The following is an 18747-nucleotide window of genomic DNA, read 5'->3' as shown; positions in this document are numbered from 1 at the left end:
AACCTCTGCTTGGAGAGTAGTTGAAATGTCAACTATGTTCTTGTGTTTCCTATATAGCAACATTTTGAGTAAGGACTGATTAGCTCAAACAAACTCTGTATGTCTGTCTGTCACAAACCCAATGCATCTGTCTGGGGCGTCCCACAAGGTATGCACCTGTCCCATTTCCGGTATTTCCCCCTGACCCGGATGTGGAACCGCGACCTTTGCCTCCCGACATTTTTGATGACGTAGTACGCAAGTACACAACACACGGATCTCGGTGCTATTTCGGAACCAGACAAGGTAAATATATCACCGTTTCTTGCAAAAATTGAGACTCTTACGGCTTTCAAAGTTCGTATGCGTAGGCTTGAGGTATAGAAGCTTGTATTTGTGGCACTTCTGGATAAGAAGTAATTCCCTGGCGAAAACGAAGCTTACATAATTTACGATACATGCAGCTCTAAAATAATCTGTTCGGGCCTAACGTTACATCCCATCGTAAGTTATGATATCATACACATGTAGCTCATCCGCCATATATTTTACAAATGTGTGGCCAAGGAAGAAAGAAGTTACCGTTCTTTGCCATCGTGTTTGTATGCCTCATCGTGACCTGATGCTCGCGCAAATTGTTGTCAGAATCAGAAGATACACGTTATAAGCGTATGTAACGCGTTATATATTTTGAAGTGCTTGAAAATGTTACTATTATACATTCCCAGAAATCGCTCCAAGAATTGGATTTTAGGTTGTGTTACTGGAAAATAAGATACAAGTCTTTCACACCACTCCACCATCCCCCCATACTATACTACTAGTAGTATGCCCCCCTCCCCCATCAGAATGAAATACTGTAAAAGGTAGTTAAATTATGTTCACATTTTTCAGTGATCTCTCCACGGCAAACTTTAAACCATCATGAACATTTTCCATTAGTTATTACAGTAAAACCTTGCATGTCTGTTTCAACCGCAAACTTAAAAGTAAAACCACCGCAAATACTCCATTTTCACCCTACAACAAATTTATATTCCCACAAACATTTCCCCTTTTACAGTATTAAATTCATTCCACAAGTCTGCCATAGCTTGTTAAGTATGTGAATCTTACCTTTACATAATGTCTGATCTAATGTAAAGATGTACTATAACTAATCAATATGATATTTGCTTGTCTAGTGCAGACAAAATGAACTGGCATAAAGGAGGAGGAGGCCATAAGCGAGGGTTCGGCTTCGGTGGCTTCAATCTCGGGAAGAAGGAAGGCGAACGGAAAGGTGACGGCCAAAACTACGGCATGGTTCCTCCCGTGGGCAGTGGTCGGGGCGGAGTGTTCACCAACATGGACATCACAGTAGGGAGGAAGAGACATGCCATGAGTGATGAACAGAGGTGGGTACAGTATGTCAGAGTGTGGTGGATGGTTTATTGCTAGCTTGACATTTACTGTGTAGTGTATGTTACTTTATGTATGAAAGCAAGGTTGTCTTTCCACAGTGATTTCTAAAGTTTATTTCATTGATATAGCACTGTTTTGAAATTGATGTAGCACTGTTTTGATCGCTGCTTATACTAGTGTATTGGCCTTTATGATACACATACACATGCATATACACATACACATATTGACATGTATGTGTCTACAATATACTGTATATTGTATAACTAAGGGTGCATTTTGAGCAATATTGCCAAGTGCTTCTAACATATAGGTCTGTTAAGCCATAGCCAGAGCTGTAGGGCAGATATCAATTTTGATTTTACCATGTGACTCTTGTTTTAGAGAATTATTTTGAGCCCAAGGAGTTCATGATAAAATTTTCTTTTCTAGTTGTAGATTTAGATACTTATATGCGCGGCAGTAATTATGATTTTCTTGTTGTCCCAGTTATTTTGATGACGATGATGATGATGAGGGTAACGTACCAGCCGTCAGCCCCGGACGTAAACCTGCCGACAGTGATGATGACAGTGATGAGGACCCCCTGGACTCTTTCATGGCTCAGGTAACAGCTTCTAGTCTTGAAGTGTAGCCTCTATTTTGATATATTCTCTGTATAGCTGATAGTGATAGTCTTATGGTACTCAGGTACTTTCAAGCCCTGGTACTACATTGTATTGCCTTTAGTTTGAATTTTAGTTTGATAGTACCTAGTACGTGTACATATCTACATGTGTGATGGTCAGTCACAGATAAGTCTGTGATGACACAGTGAGAGAAAAATCTTTTTGTGTGGGTGTCTATTTTTGTTTGTGCCGCATATACATTGTACAAAGTTAGCAGTTGTTCTATTTCCATTATAGGTGGAAACTGCAGCACAAAGAGACTTGGAGAACATGGGCAAGAAAGATGAGAAGAAGACAAAGTAAGCATCCTTTAATATCTGTATCAATCAAAGCATGTGTTCCTGATGATAATTCTTGCAATACTTTTTACCTATTGGCCTATTTCTCTTCACAACCTGATGATGGTTATGTTTTCTTTTTGCAGAGAAGAGAGATTTGACATAGATGAAATGGATGATCAGGTATGTCATATCTTTATACTTTTAAGGTATGTTATATATATATTGATAGCATCATGATTTTGTCAATCTACATTGGCTTCGAGTATTTGCAATGTTTCAATCCTATTGACCCATATTTCACTCTTCTGTTCTAGGAGTCGTACTTCAAATACATGGAGGAGAACCCCCTAGCCGGGGTTAATCCAGACGATGACGACCCTATCCTTGAGTACGATGAGGATGGGAACCCCATTGTCCCAGAGAAGTCCAAAATCATTGACCCCCTGCCTCCCATAGACCACTCAGAGGTTTGTATCATACATATTGTATGCTGTGCAAAGTTGCTGTAAATGTATTTAACTTTGTAGTGATTTGATTTCGCAATAGGGGGAAAGTGGAGTGTTTGTGGTGGTTCTAACTAATCTAAGTTTACAGTTAAAACTATGGGGTATGGCATTAGGTATATAGACAGAACAAGAATTTTTGTGAAGGTGTCAAGTTTGTGGTGAAGATGTTACCGCAAACATAAAAAATGTGCAAACTTTACAGTAACATCCTTTTCACACCTATTGGTGTATAGGGCAGTGCCCATCTCAGTTTCTAGAGCCCTTAAGCCTCACAGGAAACTACAGTAGGGGGCTTAGTCCGTACAGGTAGTGGTGACACTCATAAGTGCTTAGTGCTAAGCAGAGAAAACATGCTAGCAGTATGCACCATTTTTGAGTCTTTGGTATTATCCTAGACAGGTTTGAACACTCTACCCACTTGGCCATTGCACCGTTTCTGTAGATTATAGGTATATGACAAGAACTATTGACATACACTTATTATTTTATGTATGGTGGCAGAATACGATATTCATAGTAGTCTATTGCCAAATATTTGACCGATTTTGATATGTTATCGTAATATTTTCCTATCAGATTGAATACCAGAACTTTGAAAAGAACTTCTATGAAGAACACTCAGATATCTCCAAGCTCTCGCCGGCAGAGGTCAACGAACTCAGAAGAAAGCTGGACATAAGGGTGAGTGGACTGTCAGTAGTAATTTGATTTTTCTTTCAATATTTCTTCAAAATGTACCTCAATTTTTCTTTCAACAAATAATTACACATCAGTAATACTATATTTGTTATGTCCCATTATGATCTTGTTTCCCAGATAGGATTTTTGTGTTATTTCTGTATCTCTCTCTATATATATATAAAGCCGGTATAATCGTCCTTTGGCGTATAAGAAACCAGCTTTGTAAGCATGCGGTGCGGTAGCAGCTGGTTATATTGTACTGAATAACCTGTCACACCTAACCTTTGCACATCTAGCTGCAAGCATTGTTTGAAGCTATCTAATGAGGATGCTTCTACAGTATATGTACTTTGTGGCAACGAGCTCCGCTGTACGATAGTCCCACTAATAACAGGCAGTGTTTTTACTAACTTCTCTGCCAAAGTTTTGTTGACATTCTAAGATGATTACTTTTTTTGTTTTCACCATTTCAGATATCAGGTGCTGCCCCTCCCAAACTGGTGACCAGTTTTGCCCACTTTGGTTTTGATGAGCAGCTCCTGCATCAAATCAGGAAGTCAGAATACTCCCAGCCGACACCTATCCAGGCACAGGTTTGTACATGTGGCTGTGTATGTTCACCCATTTTCATCATAAAGTAGAATGAACAAAAATGATTTGTGCGGAATCCATCCCTTCCATGGTGCAGAGTTTTAGGGAATTTTAAGTGAAAATGACAGGGCCGTGTGGAGGAGTGGTGTAAAGACTTGCCGACTGCTGCCCACCCCTGTGTCAGGGACCCCGGCAGCAATATAATCAAAACACTGGATACTACTACTATTATCTAAAAGAGAACATTACTGTCAGACAATTGAAATCTGTGGCCATATGTGGCCTAGTAGCATCGATGGTCAATCTGAATTTTATGCTTGTCACAGTATCAGCTCCCAAGTGTATAAGAGGACGCATGGTAAGAGTATATACCCATGTTGAAAAAGAGCCCTGTTCTAGTACAGCCTGTGTTACACAAAGTCTCACTGCTGAGGGGGGTGGTAAGTCTGGCGAGCCGATAGGAACACGATTCAGTCAGGCTATGGACTAGATTATAGCATATGTAGGTGCTAACCAGAAAACTGCATGAATAGCAAATACACTTTCTTACAAGGGTAACAATCTATAACTCACTAATCTTCCCTAGGGTATCCCTGTGGCTCTAAGCGGCAGAGACATCATCGGCATCGCAAAGACGGGTAGCGGTAAAACGGCGGCGTTCTTGTGGCCCATGCTGGTGCATATTATGGACCAGAAGGAGTTGGAGCCTGGGGACGGACCAATAGGCCTGATCTGTGCTCCAACCAGGGAACTGTCACAGCAAGTAAGTACAAATTAATAGTATCAATGGCTCTGCTCCTATATACACTGTATATGGTGTTGCCAAAAAGATTGATGTCATTTGTAAAGTTACTAAATGTACTGTACATGTAGGGCATTGAAAAATTATTGTACTGTTGACAGAACTTAACTTGAAAAGGAAAATCAGTTCTTTGTGGTATGCTTTTAGAGTATGAGCCACTTTTCCTCTAGTTTTGACAAGTGAGCAAGACAGATTTGGAAGGTCTTTACATACAAATGTTGCTAGTATATACAGACAATATACATGTACATGTTGATAAAGATTGTACTAGTTTATGCGTATGTTACATGCACAATGTATGTATACGTTAGGTCAAGAGTCATAAATGTGTAATGTATTTCTGAGAAAAAAATGTTGTTATAGCAAGCATGAAATTAATGATGATTATCTGTCTGTCAAGTAACGAGAGTCTCATGAAGTATTTGTTTTCTTTTTTTGTTGTCTAGATTTATGTTGAAGCTAAGAGGTTTGGGAAGTGCTATGGGCTGTCAGTGGTAGCTGCCTATGGTGGAGGGAGCATGTGGGAACAGACCAAGGCTCTGCAACTGGGCGCTGAGATCGTCGTCTGCACTCCGGTAAGAAAACATACTTTGTTTGAAAATTATAATTACAGAAATGCTGCCTAATAAGTATGTAGTTGAAACATCTTTGTTCTATGTGATTTTGATTGTGGTGTGTAGAATCCATAATCCTTGTGCACAGCAACCTTCTGCATGCCACAGGTAGAATTGTTCTACTGACATCAAGGAATATGATGAACTTCAACAATACAACTGTTATGCCAGATGGGGAAAAGTAATGGTCATAATGATTAGAGATTCAAATAAACTACAGTAAACTAATACTAAACTACATGTAAATTCTTTTATGAAAGTATGTGCCGCTTGTGAAGCATTCGTTTGTGCCTTGATTTGCTATGCTTTAAGGCTTTAACTGTTTCTGTTGATTACACATGTTTTAAAAAATATCTTGTCTTGTACATGTACACTAGGGTCGTCTGATAGACCTTGTGAAGAAGAAGGCCACCAACCTGCAGAGAGTGACGTACCTGGTGTTTGATGAGGCAGACAGGATGTTCGACATGGGGTTTGGTGAGGCATCTTTCTGCTTGCTTGGAATTGTAACTGTTCTTGTAACTGTAATAGCCGTGTGATTTAAATTAATTATAATGGTTGTACAGAGCTCATATACTAAGCTATGTTATAAGGAAATGTAGTTCATAATGACTTCATGTGGCTGATGATAATTGCATCTACAATGTATTCTAGAACACTTCCAAGGAGCATCCAGAACGATCTAAGGAGTGTTCTGCTTTGTCATAGCTTCTACATTCTTCTACATTGTAGTTACAAGTAAAATAAGCCCAGCCCTAGAGATTTATATGAGACGGTGTTTGACATGTTCTGATTTTCTACTGTTGTACTTTTTCAGAGCCACAAGTCAGGTCTATAGCCAACCATGTCAGGCCTGACAGACAAAGTGAGTGGACATGGTTTCTCTTATTGCTTCCTCTCAATGTAGCACTGATAGATGTACAGTGCAGTCTGCTTGTGCAGTGCACAAAACAATTTTGATTACAACTGTGATAAGTATATGACTGTATAGGATTACCAACATACTTTTAAACCTTTAGCACACTTAAGTAGCCGTTTGGCTACCGATTCTCTATTGGTTACGGGTTCGGCAGCAGGGAGAATGTTAAAAAAGAAGGCAGTCATCTCCAATATAGATTTGTAACTTGACCAGTAAGAGATAGCCTAGTGATGTTGATTTTATCAGCCTGAGGACAGTTGTAAGTGGAGTTGAGAATTTGCCATAAGAGTTACAAGTAAGGTTTAACCTAACATATAAGTAAAGGTAAAGCAGTTGTCCTCAGTTGAGGATGAAGCATGATAATTTTTCAAGTAGCTAGTGGTGGTGCAATGTGGCTTCACCCTACTCTACTCAATAAGTGTGTTGGGTTCTTTTACATGGAGAGATTTGAAGCTTGAGGCTTATGCCTGAAGCTCCCTCATACACAGGGCTGCTGGCTATACTGCATCCTTAATTTTGTGTAAAGTGGTATAAAACTAAATGTGGTCCTGTGGTTCCTCCAGCCCTGCTGTTCAGTGCCACCTTTAAGAAGAGAATAGAGAGGCTGTGCAGAGACATCCTCATGGACCCCATCAAAGTGGTGCAGGGCGATCTGGGAGAGGTAGGGGGCGCTGCTGACAAATATCAGCTTCTTCTTTTGCTATAACATTTGCTCTACACTTGATACACTGTAAAAAAGACCTCTATACCTGTACAATAAAACCTGTGCAATAAGGTCTATTTGTGATATTAGCTATAGTAAGTATTTGTTTCTTCATGTTTAATAATAATGGTTTTAATTCATTTCGTGTAGTTGTACAGATTCGCAGGGCCATTGTGATTGGCCCTGAACTGCTCTGACACTCACAAATCACACACAATACTACAAGTATATTACATTACTGGGACAATGAAAATCAGTCATCACTAACATTACTGATTAAAAATGTTTTTAAAGCTTTAAGATGTATAGAATATAAAATTGTATAAAACATTTGATAACATTTTCGAATGTCTCTCAGTAACTTTTGCAATATGCAGCTTTTAATTCCATCTGTCTGTTAAAAAAAGCCTGTACAAATGTCCTTAAGACATGTTTTTAACGTTTTGACTTCAACTCTTTTAAGTCCAATTGCAAGAAATGGGTAAGTTTGACATATGCTTGACCATTTTTCTCTACAGGCCAATGAAGATGTTCAGCAGATAGTTGAGATCTTCCCGGCGGGTCCACCCAAGTGGCAGTGGCTGACCAGGAGACTGGTGGAGTTTACTTCAGGTAGTTAATAGCAGTGTTTTTAAAGTCTTTAAAAAGACCTCTAATAGACCAGAGAATATCTGCAAAGTACTACAGCAGTCTTCTAGTCTCTGCAGCAATGCAATAGAGTTAAAACAATTGGTGCTACAGAAATCATACAATGTAGCCAATCGCATTTATCCATGCCTGAACATAAAGACTGAAAATTATTCCTCAAAATTTTTCTAATTTAGATTGAAAATAGGCAAACTGTTTTGGAATATTTAAATATAAAGCAACATATTGATGCACTAGTACTTTCTGGCTACTAGTGTATGATTTGTGATACCACTGCTTCAACACTTGTTTCCTTTGTTAATGAACAGTATTCGTATGCTAATGACGTTTTTTTCTTCTTTTGCTCCAGTTGGCAGTGTTCTCATCTTTGTGACCAAAAAGGCAAACAGTGAAGAGCTGGCCTCCAACCTCAAGGCTCAAGACTTTGAAGGTAATGTCACATTGGATATTTGTACCACATTCAACTCACAGGGGCACTGTAAGTTTGTCTGAAAAAAATCAAGTGCAAAGGAATAACTTTTTAATTTGATAGGCAAAAGTAGCAAAATTTGAATACATATACTGTAAATCACTGTAATATAGTGGCAGGAAAATAAAGCGGTTGGGGGAAAATGGAGAAGGTCAGGGCACTTAATTTTAACGGTGGGAACAAACATCACTGTCTCAAATATTAGTGATCAAATATTAGTGATGATGAAATTTTAGCGGTTGACTAGTGACCGTTAAATTGGCTAAAATTAAGTTACAGTTAACAAATCAAGAATTACAGTATCAGTTCAATCAGTTCATCCAATGATAGCTTGGCAATTATCTTATTATCACTTTGACCAATAAGACTGGGTCTGCATTTCTCACAAATATTTTTTGTTTTTATTTTGCATTTCAGTGTTTTGACCGAGCTGGACGGGGCTAAGGGATCAGTCCATTGTAGCTTTAGTTACAGAACTGTTGTACGAATCTGTTATCTGTTTTTCCCCTTAGCTGGTCTGCTCCACGGTGACATGGACCAGAGTGAGAGAAACAAAGTTATCTCTGACTTCAAGAAGAAAGCTATCCCAGTGATGGTAGCTACAGATGTGGCAGGTAGGAATGTAACCGTGCACAAAATAAGGACTAATTGTTGTTGTTGCAGCTAGTAGCATTAAAATTGTTGATAGGAAGCTGAATAGAATGTCTATCTACTAGACTGAGTAGATTATCAGATTCTGAATAGATCTACTTCACAAATAATGTGGAAAACGACCATTTCTATGATTACATTATTGCATGTTATTATAATCTAGTACATCATAATATAAAGATTAAAGTTATGTGGAATAGAATAGGCCTCGTACAAAACCTATTTCCGAAGAAAACACAAAGGTCTCTAGATAGATGTTTTGACAATGTACAGTCACAAATGATGTAAACTTAATAGATGAAGACAACATTTTGGAGCTTTTTTGCGTTTGTTTGTTACTTCAGCTCGTGGTTTGGACATTCCGTCCATCAAGACTGTCGTGAACTACGATGTGGCTCGTGACATCGACACTCACACACACAGGATCGGCAGAACAGGCAGGGCAGGTCAGGAAATCACTGCTTTGTTTTTCTGAAAAAAATTAGTTGGTTGATTCAAGCTTTTGACATGACCACTACAATCATTTATTAAGGATATAACCTAAAATACATTGTGTGATTCTTCCAATTTTGTACTGATTAAGTACTCTTAGTACATGCCATTTGCACATAAAACAACAAGGACAGAAATGGTTGTTTTCTTGATCCAGTTCCAGTAGTTCACTTGCACCATCAATCAGAAAGATTTAGAGACACAGTAAGTTGCAAAGCTCCTTGAAAAAGAATCTTCAAGTTGATTGTCTTGTTCCTTCAGGTGAGAAGGGCGTGGCCTACACCTTGATAACCACTAAGGACGTGCACTTCGCACCTCACCTGGTGAGGAACCTGGAAGGAGCCAATCAGAGAGTACCTGAGGAGCTCATGAGCCTGGCCATGCAGGTGAAATAGTCTTCATGTTTTCTTCTATAAAATACATGTAGTCTTCATTTGATACATGTAGCTCAATAGATTTTTTAATGTAAGGTAAATTTCAGATCTCGAAAATAAAGAAGACTCCGTTAGAAAGTTTCTCTATGACTAGTATGGATACAGTAGTTCTTTAAATTTATGTGGTGATTTTAGGGTTGCAATTTTTGTGGTGATCGCTTTATTGCGTACTTGAAACTGGTGTTTCTGTTCCTGTAAAGCATGTGACTATAGCACTACCGCATACTTAAAACCACTGCAAATACGTCAAATTCGATCACCGCAAACTTTTACAGTATGTTTTCATGATAGGGAAGTTTTGCAATGTCATGTATATATGTATGAGTGACATCTGCTGTTTCTAAGTGTACTGCCAAGTCTTAAATGTTCTGGAGAGCAAGACTTAGAGAAACCTGTACCGTAACAACTGTGGTCAAAAGTTTTCTTTTCTTTGTTTGTTACAGGTTTTTAATTTTTGTACCTTAACCATGTACATTCGTATTATGGTACATGTTAATTGTGACTAAATGTGTTTGCTGTACCTTCCTTTACAGAACAACTGGTTTAGGAAGAACCGGTTCAAGGGTGGACGGGGCAAGAAGATCACTGGCTTTCAGAAGAGGGAGAGACCTGGACTTGGAGCAGATGTAAGAACTATAATATTATGATTAGTCAACGTTATTTCTTTCAAGGCCTTAAGATCATTGTTTGAAATGTTTTGTTGTCTTGGATGAATTATTTTAAACACTTAGAGCATATTCCTGCATTTATTTGGGAGGCTACCAGTACAGAAAAGTCTACTGAATAATATATTGAGGGAAGTAGGTTGTTCTGAGACTGCAAATGGTCTGAATGTTGCTTTAAACTTATAATAAGTACTCAATGGGTGCTCTGTGACAGAAACTGTTCATTGGGACGTTAGAGCACAGAGGGTTAAGCATGCTACAACTCAACCCCTCCAAATTGCTTGTGGCGCAGTGGTAATGTAGCACGTTAATGGCTTCTCTCTGGGCTGTGTCAAAGATTTCCATGGCAGAATGCACACTGTATGCCATGGATAGGAAGGCATGGAGGAGGCTGATACTCGAGGCAACCACGACCAAGTCCCGAATGCTCAGTCTTGAAGATGAGGTACTAGGTACATGTAAAGGCTATACTTAGTGCACTCATCACCCTGTTTTTGTTTGTTTTTTCGAACAGCTCAGTGGTGGAGGCAGCACGAACGACGACTATGGGGATGACGAGGATGGAAACATGTCGCTCCCAATGACCTACAGCACGTTTGGAGGGGACAACGCCTACTCTGCCGGCGCCAGTCGCACGGCCGCCGGACCACAGAGTGACCGACTGTCCGCACTGAAGAGTGCCTTCATGGTAACGAATGATCTTCGTAGATCTCGATGTTAGAGTCTGGTTGATTAGAAGAGTTTACAGTTCCGCAGACTACAAAAACTGCTTGCGCCATACAGGGATGAATTCCACCAACATTTGAACGGGCTCTAAGAATTTAACTTTACAAACGCATTCAAATGTTGGTAGAAAGGAATCCATATATAGTCCCCTGTGGTGCAAGTAGAGTTTGTTGTCTGTGGGGGTTAAGACTCATTTATTGAAGATGTTGTTGCATCTGCTGGTCAGCATAAGAAGTCTTCAGAGGGGTCTCCTGGACATTTAAGACATAGGATCTTGCTCTTCCTGCTGTTTATCTGTTGCCCAAATATTACAAATCATGCCAAAATAACAAGGCTACGGTACTACCTTTACTTTAGATATCAAAAGTAGTATAATTATGCAGCATTACTAAATCATGATATCAGGAGACCCCTTTGAAAGCTATCACATGACATACACACAATGTATCTTGATCCCACAGACTCAGTACCAGAAAAAGTTCCAGGTAGCCAGTGACTCCGCCAGGCCCACTTTCAAAGGTGGCAGCAGCCTGAGCACAGTCTCAGGCATGGGCGGGTTCAGCAGTGGTGGCAGTCTGAGTTCTGTGGACTCTGAACTTGTGAGTTGTGTGGCCTTGGAAAAGGGTCTTGGAACATGCTGGAATGGCGCAAGAGTGAGAAATGCAAAAATAAATTTTTCTTTTTAATGGTAACATTTCAGCCCGTGTCACACTCCTAAGGACCTTTGCCAGAAGGTCGCCAGATTTCAAATACAATTTAGCCAGAAAGTCAGGTGAATTTATGACCTGAGAAACTACCGTGACATTAGGCGGGACTCAGTGACCTGCAAATATTGACCGATCCCTAAAATTGTGCAATGATTGAGATGGTACTGCTGCCGAAAATGTGTCCATCTTTAGGAATATTTCTATGATCCAGAAATCACTTAGTCAACAGAAGTGTTCCATTGAGCCAGCTAATTTCAGCTATATTCTAAAACACTTCCCTAGTAATAATACGTTTGGTGGCAGAGGTGGACTTTGTTCTTGAAATAAACTTGAAATCTTTTACCTGTTGAAAATATGCCCACTGACATGTAGTACCTGCTACGAATTCTCTTACCTGCTATTCCTGAGTGTTCCAAAGACCTTTGAAAGGCTAGGTGTGCGGTGACACAGCTAATAGTTTAATCACACAGAGTATATTGACATCAACAGCAGTTCACGTTTACTGAAGGATGGCTAACACTTTGTCTGCTTTCCTGACTGGCATCGGAGGAAGACTTACATCACTTACAGAACCTCACTGTAAAAAGCAAAGAATGCAACCTTTTACTTCTACATGTACTTCCAGTTGTGCTTTCTAAACATAGCTGCTAGCTTCTTTATCCCAGCTGCAGTTATATTCAGAGTTTGAGACACTGTGCCTGTGTGTGACCCTTTTCTAACCTTCATCTTAGTTCCAGACTAGTCATGAAGTTTGCCATTGATTAATATTATCCAATACTGCACCTTTGAAGCCACCGAACAGAAAACAACCTGGATGCACAGCCTTCCTAGGAAACACAGCTTTGGACCACTTCTGTGGCTGCTCACAATGTTGTTTTTGTATTTATGGCAGTCATGGATCATGTTTGCTGCACTAACCTGTTTAGCAGTTGCATCTTTAGTGCACATTTTAACAGTGACTGTATCTAGTTGTAGTTGTAACCATTCTCCTTGGTCCCCAGACGCAGTACCAGAAAAAGTTCCGTCCGGCGAGCGACTCGGCCAAGCCTACCTTCAAAGGAGGCAGCAGCCTGAGTACGGTGTCAGGCATGGGCGGGTTCAGCAGTGGTGGCAGTCTCCACACTGTGGGCCTGGCCACCAGCCCACAGACAGCCTCACCAGGCAGTGTCATTGTGAGTTGGGTGGCCTTGGAGTGGGTCATTGACAGGGCTGTCTCCAGGACCCATCCCTCTGTCCCGAGATGGAAATTTGCTTTATTTTATTAATTATTTTATTGATTTGGCTGTACAAAAGTGCAGCCGGGGCTACCCAACTAGCCAAAGGGTATTAAAGGGTTAGCCCTGGTAACTGAACAATATTCAAAATTCAATACAAACTCACAAAGCACATTAAAATACATAATTATGAGGTCGTACACAAAACACAGGACTTTAATACATAGAAAAAAATTAAGCTTGAAATTTCACCCCGTTCGTTCAGAAAATCTGAGCTTCGTGACATGAAACTGATAAAAACGTATATTCCTAAGCTTCGAATGATGGATTTAACGACGAAAATTAACAACATGGGCTCCCAACCATTGAGTGGGACAGATAAAATTTAAAACTGGAGACAGCCATGGTTGTTGGTCTCCAAGGCAACTGGGAATGGCTATGAACATGTTAGATCCATGTTAACAAGTCTATTGATTTTTGAAACAATTCCATTCCAGATTTTTTTTTAAATTTTTGTTTCTAGCCCCCAGCATGCATTAAAGTAGCATTCATTGTCTAATGTAAAATATTGTTTTCTTTCAATAGTACTGTATTATGTAACTGTATACTGAAATATGAGGAAAAAAATTGAACTCCCATGTATTATGGAAAAAAAATTGAACTCCCATGTATTATTACTTTGAGTTCATATTTTCAGTGTGAGTCAGTGTAAGACGATTTGACTTCATGTACTGTAGTTGTCAAACTTGGTGTCAGAAGTGGATTCAATGCAGACACACTGCAATAATGACTAGCTTGTGTGGTAATTTACATCTGTCCTTCCTAAGTGATGATCGTGGCTTATGGCACTGGCTCAGACAACGCAGCTTCAATCTTTAATGTCTCTGCTGGTTGCAAGATATGGCAGGAGAAGATGTCCAGCTCCAAGAATCCTACATTTATCTTGCATCCCTTCTTTTGTCTTGACTTGCTTTTGCTTGTTACAGTTTTTCCTCTTAACAGCTTGGGATCTGAGCTGCCTGTTTGCAATTGTTTGACAAGACGTAACCAGTACATTCTAACAGCATTTTTGTGCACCTTTTTTGCCATTAGGCCACACCAATTTAATTTCTTGGTTAACAGATTTTTATTTTCAAAAAAATATTTAAAAAATTAGAAAAAAAAAATCATGAAAACAGAAGGCTGGGCCAGCATTCTGTTTTCAGGTGTTTTTTTTTCTAAATTTTTTTTTTTTTGAAAATGAAAATCGGTTAACCAAGGAATTAAATTGGTGTGGCCTTAATCTGCAGTTCATCTTCTGTTAAACTTTGTATTGTTTCAATGTTGGTCAATGTTTATATATTTCAGCGACAACAGAGCATATTTTCCTGTTGCTTACTATTTCTTTCATTTCAGCATTCTGTTGTGCAATTGGTTATAATGTTGATGCAAATTTCACTAGTACTGCTATGGTGTGAGCAAGCGTCTCTTTATACAATGTTATTCGCCTTGCTTGCTTTTCATTTTTTCAACATTTTATTGCTTTGCATATTGTCCTTTGTTTTGATGGCAGCATGTGTCGCCATTGTTGATAAATGTTGCAACGAAAAAAAAAGAGAAGAAACAATTTTGTGTCCTCAAACAGAACCAGTACCAGAGGAACTTCCAGACCGCGAGCGACTCGAACAAGCCGTCCTTCAAAAGCGGCAGCAGCCTGAGTACGGTGGGATCATCCGGAGGTATGTCAGGATTCCAGAGCGGGAGCAGCCTGAGCACAGTGAAGGGGTCAGGGGGCATGTCAGGGTTTCAGAGCGGTAGCAGCCTGAGCACGGTAAAGGCATCGGGAGGCATGTCAGGTTTCCAGAGTGGCAGCAGCCTGAGTACGGTGAAGGCGTCCGGAGGTATGAGTGGATTCCAGAGCGGTAGCAGCCTGAGCACAGTAAAGGCACCGGGAGGCATGCCAGGGTTTCAGAGCGGTAGCAGCCTGAGCACAGTTGGGGCATCAGGAGGAATGCCAGGGTTCCAGAGCGGGAGTAGCTTGAGCACAGTTGGGTCACCTGGAGGCAAGGGAGGGTTCCAGAGTGCAGGAAGTCTCCACACAGTTACCAGCCCTACAGGCTCCAGTGGCAGTGCAGCAGCAGACAAATTTGTGAGTATCTACCCTTTGATACACATGTACTGTACTAAATAAGAATATAAACTTGCTTGAGTAGAGCATTTTAGATTAGGAGTACTGTTTTTGTCTGGGTTTGTGTGTTCACAGCTACATGTATAGCTGAAGATCCTTTGGATGGACTAAGTCTCTGTTTAAATTCTGGCATGTAAATAGTTTGTATCCTACAAAGTTTAACTCTTGTTTCTTGTAAAATTGTTTGAAGAGTTTTTTAAAAAATTTAAATCCGACAACCAAGAAATCAATTTAGTGTGGCCTTACTACAGTTTATATCTCAATTTCTGTTGTTACCGAAATGACTAGAACTTTCCATAATGCTTGAGTTATAATATTTTTTCAAATACAGGAAAGTATTTGTACTGACTGGCTTGCCTCTATTGCAGACAAACTTTGCTATACCCAAGGACCCTGTTACCAGCCCCTCAGCACTGAGCAAAGCACACAATTCGTCCAGCAGCAGATTCGGCAGCTCCTCTAGCAGTAGCAGTTCACACAGAGACAGGGACAGGGACCGCGATCGACACAGGGATCATCACGACCACGACAGGAGTCGAGATCGCGACAGGGACCGCGACCGTGACCGCGACAGACACCGCGATAGAGACCGAGATCACGACCGCCACAGGCACGATAAAGAACGAGACAGAGACAGCGATGGTTTCAAAGCGCCGGGCCCTGTGTCATCCCCGCCTAGTTCAAAGCCACCAAAATCAAAGAGAAGCAGATGGGACAGTTAGATGCCCCTTCCTGTCTTTTTGTACTCTAATTGTGTCATAATATTATGATAACAGTATCACATCATACACTTAGAAAGATCTTTACTGTATGTTGTAGAGCAAGCTGAGTGTCAGTAGTTGTAGATAGATTTTCAGGATATTGAGTGTGTTACATTGTACATGTATGTGTACTTATTAAACAGTACATGTAGTAGTGTTCTGTCTTAGATTATATATATTGTACAGATCACTTCCTACAAGCAAACAGTAAAATGTGTTTTGTGGCTGCTAAGGATTTTGTGAGTAGATGAGTCGAGGAATTTTCAGTTCCTTTGTACTGAGATTTTACTTCATTCAGGACAAAAAAGGAGAGGTATTGTACATCATGATGCATTGAAGGTTGTTACAATTCAATGCAGAATCCATTTTACAAACTACTGTTGAAATGAAGCGTCTAGTTGCAGCTGCCAACTTGTTGTGTTACATGGATTGCTGTATGCAGTTTTGGTCCTTTTTGTGGGGAGGGCTTTGTACATGTTCATGCAGCAAACAGTATTTGGTAAGTTTCTTGGTAAGCACTTTTTTTTTAAATGTAGAGCTTCTGGTAAGTACATGTAGATAAATTTTGAATGAACAGTCATGGTACTTACTATAGTAGGAAAATGTGAACAAAGACATCAGATGTACTGTCACTAGAATTTTGCACAAACTCATAAGATTTGCACATGGAAGAACAATGTAGACTACCTAAGGAAATGTCTTTTCTTTGCCTTTGAGAATGTTAAACTTTTCTGTCATTGATGAAATGTATCGAAGTTGAAGACATAGGAAAAATTCTCATTTCTTTTGTACACAATACCAAATTGTACCAATTTGCAGAACTACTAGTACACCGTCATGCAGAGTTAGCTTTTAATTTACAAAGTAGCAGTGCTACGATGTGTTCTGTGTTCTCAATGCAGTGAATGATTGCTATTGAAAATATTGTGCTATCATACAATCATGTAGATGCAATTTTATTGAGTCAGTACTGTTACATTAGTTCTGTTTACAGTGGGTGTTTTTTTTCATGGACGTTTGCTTTTTCATCTCTCAATTGCAAAAATGTGGACTCCTTACTACAAATGGACTCTTAGGTCTCTTTACAAAAGCTGCTCTTTTGTATGATATCTCTTCATTGTGACAATAGAAATAGATTCTTCACTTTTGCCTACAACCTTGTGACTTTTCGGATAAGATGCCACCTTTACTCTTGTTTGTTTTGTAATTGAATGAAGAATACAAAACCCAAATCTCTTCTGTTACAAAAGTGTTGTCATTACCCGGCGAATTGCCATAGAAATGTGTAAGCATACAATAGTCAATAGTTATCTATATACATTTCTTCAGCTTCCAGCTTCTGTGGGTGTAACATACAACACTGTACAGCCTACAGCATGGAACAGCTAATCGTGCCTTCTTTTAGCATTGGTACTAGTATCAAAGTATCAAAGAAAGCATCTGATGAGTTTGCTTGTAACACAACCATTTATTTCTAAAACCTCAGTTATAACCAGAAACGTAGTTGATGTGAACATACTGTATGTAGAATATAATGATTCATGATAATAGATTTAATGACAAAAGCAACATATAAACTGGTACATCCCCACAAAGGCAGGGCAGTTAAGATGCATAAACAACAGTTGTTCCTCAAACGTGTATAGACACCGTAAAACTTGTGTTGTTACCAGTCTAATAACACTAGAAGATTTTTCTATACTTTTTCGTTTGTACTGTTCTTAGTACTAGATACACATGGAAGTTTAATAGCAATGAAAACACCTATGAGAAAGCCAAAATCGATTCATCAAATTGATGTCCAAGAAAAAACTTTAAGGCAGTCCGTATCTGCAACATGGTGGCGTAACTACGCCTATACATCAGCCTCCTCCCAGCACTTCAGGTGCTTCGTCCATCGCCACCTTGCACACCTCATCCACATACCATTTCTGGATAAAATGGAGGCGAGCATCTTCCTCTTCGGCCAGCCTCAGCACGACCTTTAGAATCTTGGCAAGTCCCTCCAAGCTCTCGCTGGCCATATTTGGAAGATCGTAGTGAGTGGCGTCTGGAACGTTTGCCGCCATGTTCTTGATGACGACATTGTCCAGCACGTGCGGCGCCGCTACAGCCAGTTTGGCGCGGAGACCGTCGACGTACGTCAGCAAGTCCGCCGAGGATGACTGCTTCGCTTTCAGCTCCTCATACAGGCTGGTGATGGCGGAGATCTGCTCCATGCAGCGTGGATCGATCTCGGCAGGTAGCGCCACTGCCTGTGCATCCGTGGATGTAGCGGACTCATCCTTCTGGGGTTCGCTTCGAACTGATGCGGTAGCGGCCTCTCCTGTGATCTGTCCTGATGACGGAGAGACGGCACCATCCCCAGCTTTACGGCCATTGTGAGAAGCGCACGGCTTGTCTGAAACAGATGAACAGGATTTCATCAATGTTTATACAGGTTTCTTTTAGTTTTGGCATCCATTATAGACACCGACGAATCAGTAACAGACTTTACTTGTACATTTTCACTTACCTAAAACCCATTCGTGTAGCAGAAACAAAGTACCCTTAATAAATATTTCTAGTTATACTTATGTGATGAAGCATTGGCTGCAAGAAGTTCTTTGTATTTTTCGCCCACTATTCCATGTTAACGTAATAACCAGCATTTCCCCTCACAGTA

At 40.1% G+C, this 18747-nt stretch overlaps 1 protein-coding gene across 5 annotated transcripts; it reads left to right on the top strand.

Moving 5' to 3' along the window:
• Window positions 1-171: 171 nt before the first annotated feature.
• On the top strand, window positions 172-17318 carry LOC136447835 (ATP-dependent RNA helicase DDX42-like). 5 transcript variants are annotated; one of them, XM_066446923.1, is made up of 24 exons: window positions 172-285; window positions 1169-1376; window positions 1873-1990; window positions 2289-2350; window positions 2476-2512; window positions 2647-2799; window positions 3415-3519; window positions 3993-4112; window positions 4697-4873; window positions 5359-5487; window positions 5904-6003; window positions 6344-6391; window positions 7009-7106; window positions 7667-7760; window positions 8146-8226; window positions 8778-8879; window positions 9261-9362; window positions 9670-9794; window positions 10376-10468; window positions 11022-11195; window positions 11695-11832; window positions 12942-13112; window positions 14779-15282; window positions 15690-17318. In XM_066446923.1, the coding sequence occupies exons 2-24, from the start codon at window positions 1174-1176 to the stop codon at window positions 16041-16043; spliced, it is 3288 nt and encodes a 1095-aa protein (XP_066303020.1). In that variant the 5' UTR covers window positions 172-285; window positions 1169-1173; the 3' UTR covers window positions 16044-17318. The 5 variants fall into 5 exon arrangements, with proteins under 5 accessions (XP_066303020.1, XP_066303019.1, XP_066303021.1 ...); XM_066446922.1 differs by having other exon boundaries at window positions 1164-1376; XM_066446924.1 differs by lacking the exon at window positions 11695-11832 and having other exon boundaries at window positions 1164-1376.
• Window positions 17319-18747: the final 1429 nt, after the last annotated feature.

This window comes from Branchiostoma lanceolatum, chromosome 13 (genome assembly GCF_035083965.1).
Source record: "Branchiostoma lanceolatum isolate klBraLanc5 chromosome 13, klBraLanc5.hap2, whole genome shotgun sequence".
NCBI classification, from domain to species: domain Eukaryota; kingdom Metazoa; phylum Chordata; class Leptocardii; order Amphioxiformes; family Branchiostomatidae; genus Branchiostoma; species Branchiostoma lanceolatum.
This window is presented reverse-complemented; position numbering and strand designations above follow the sequence as displayed.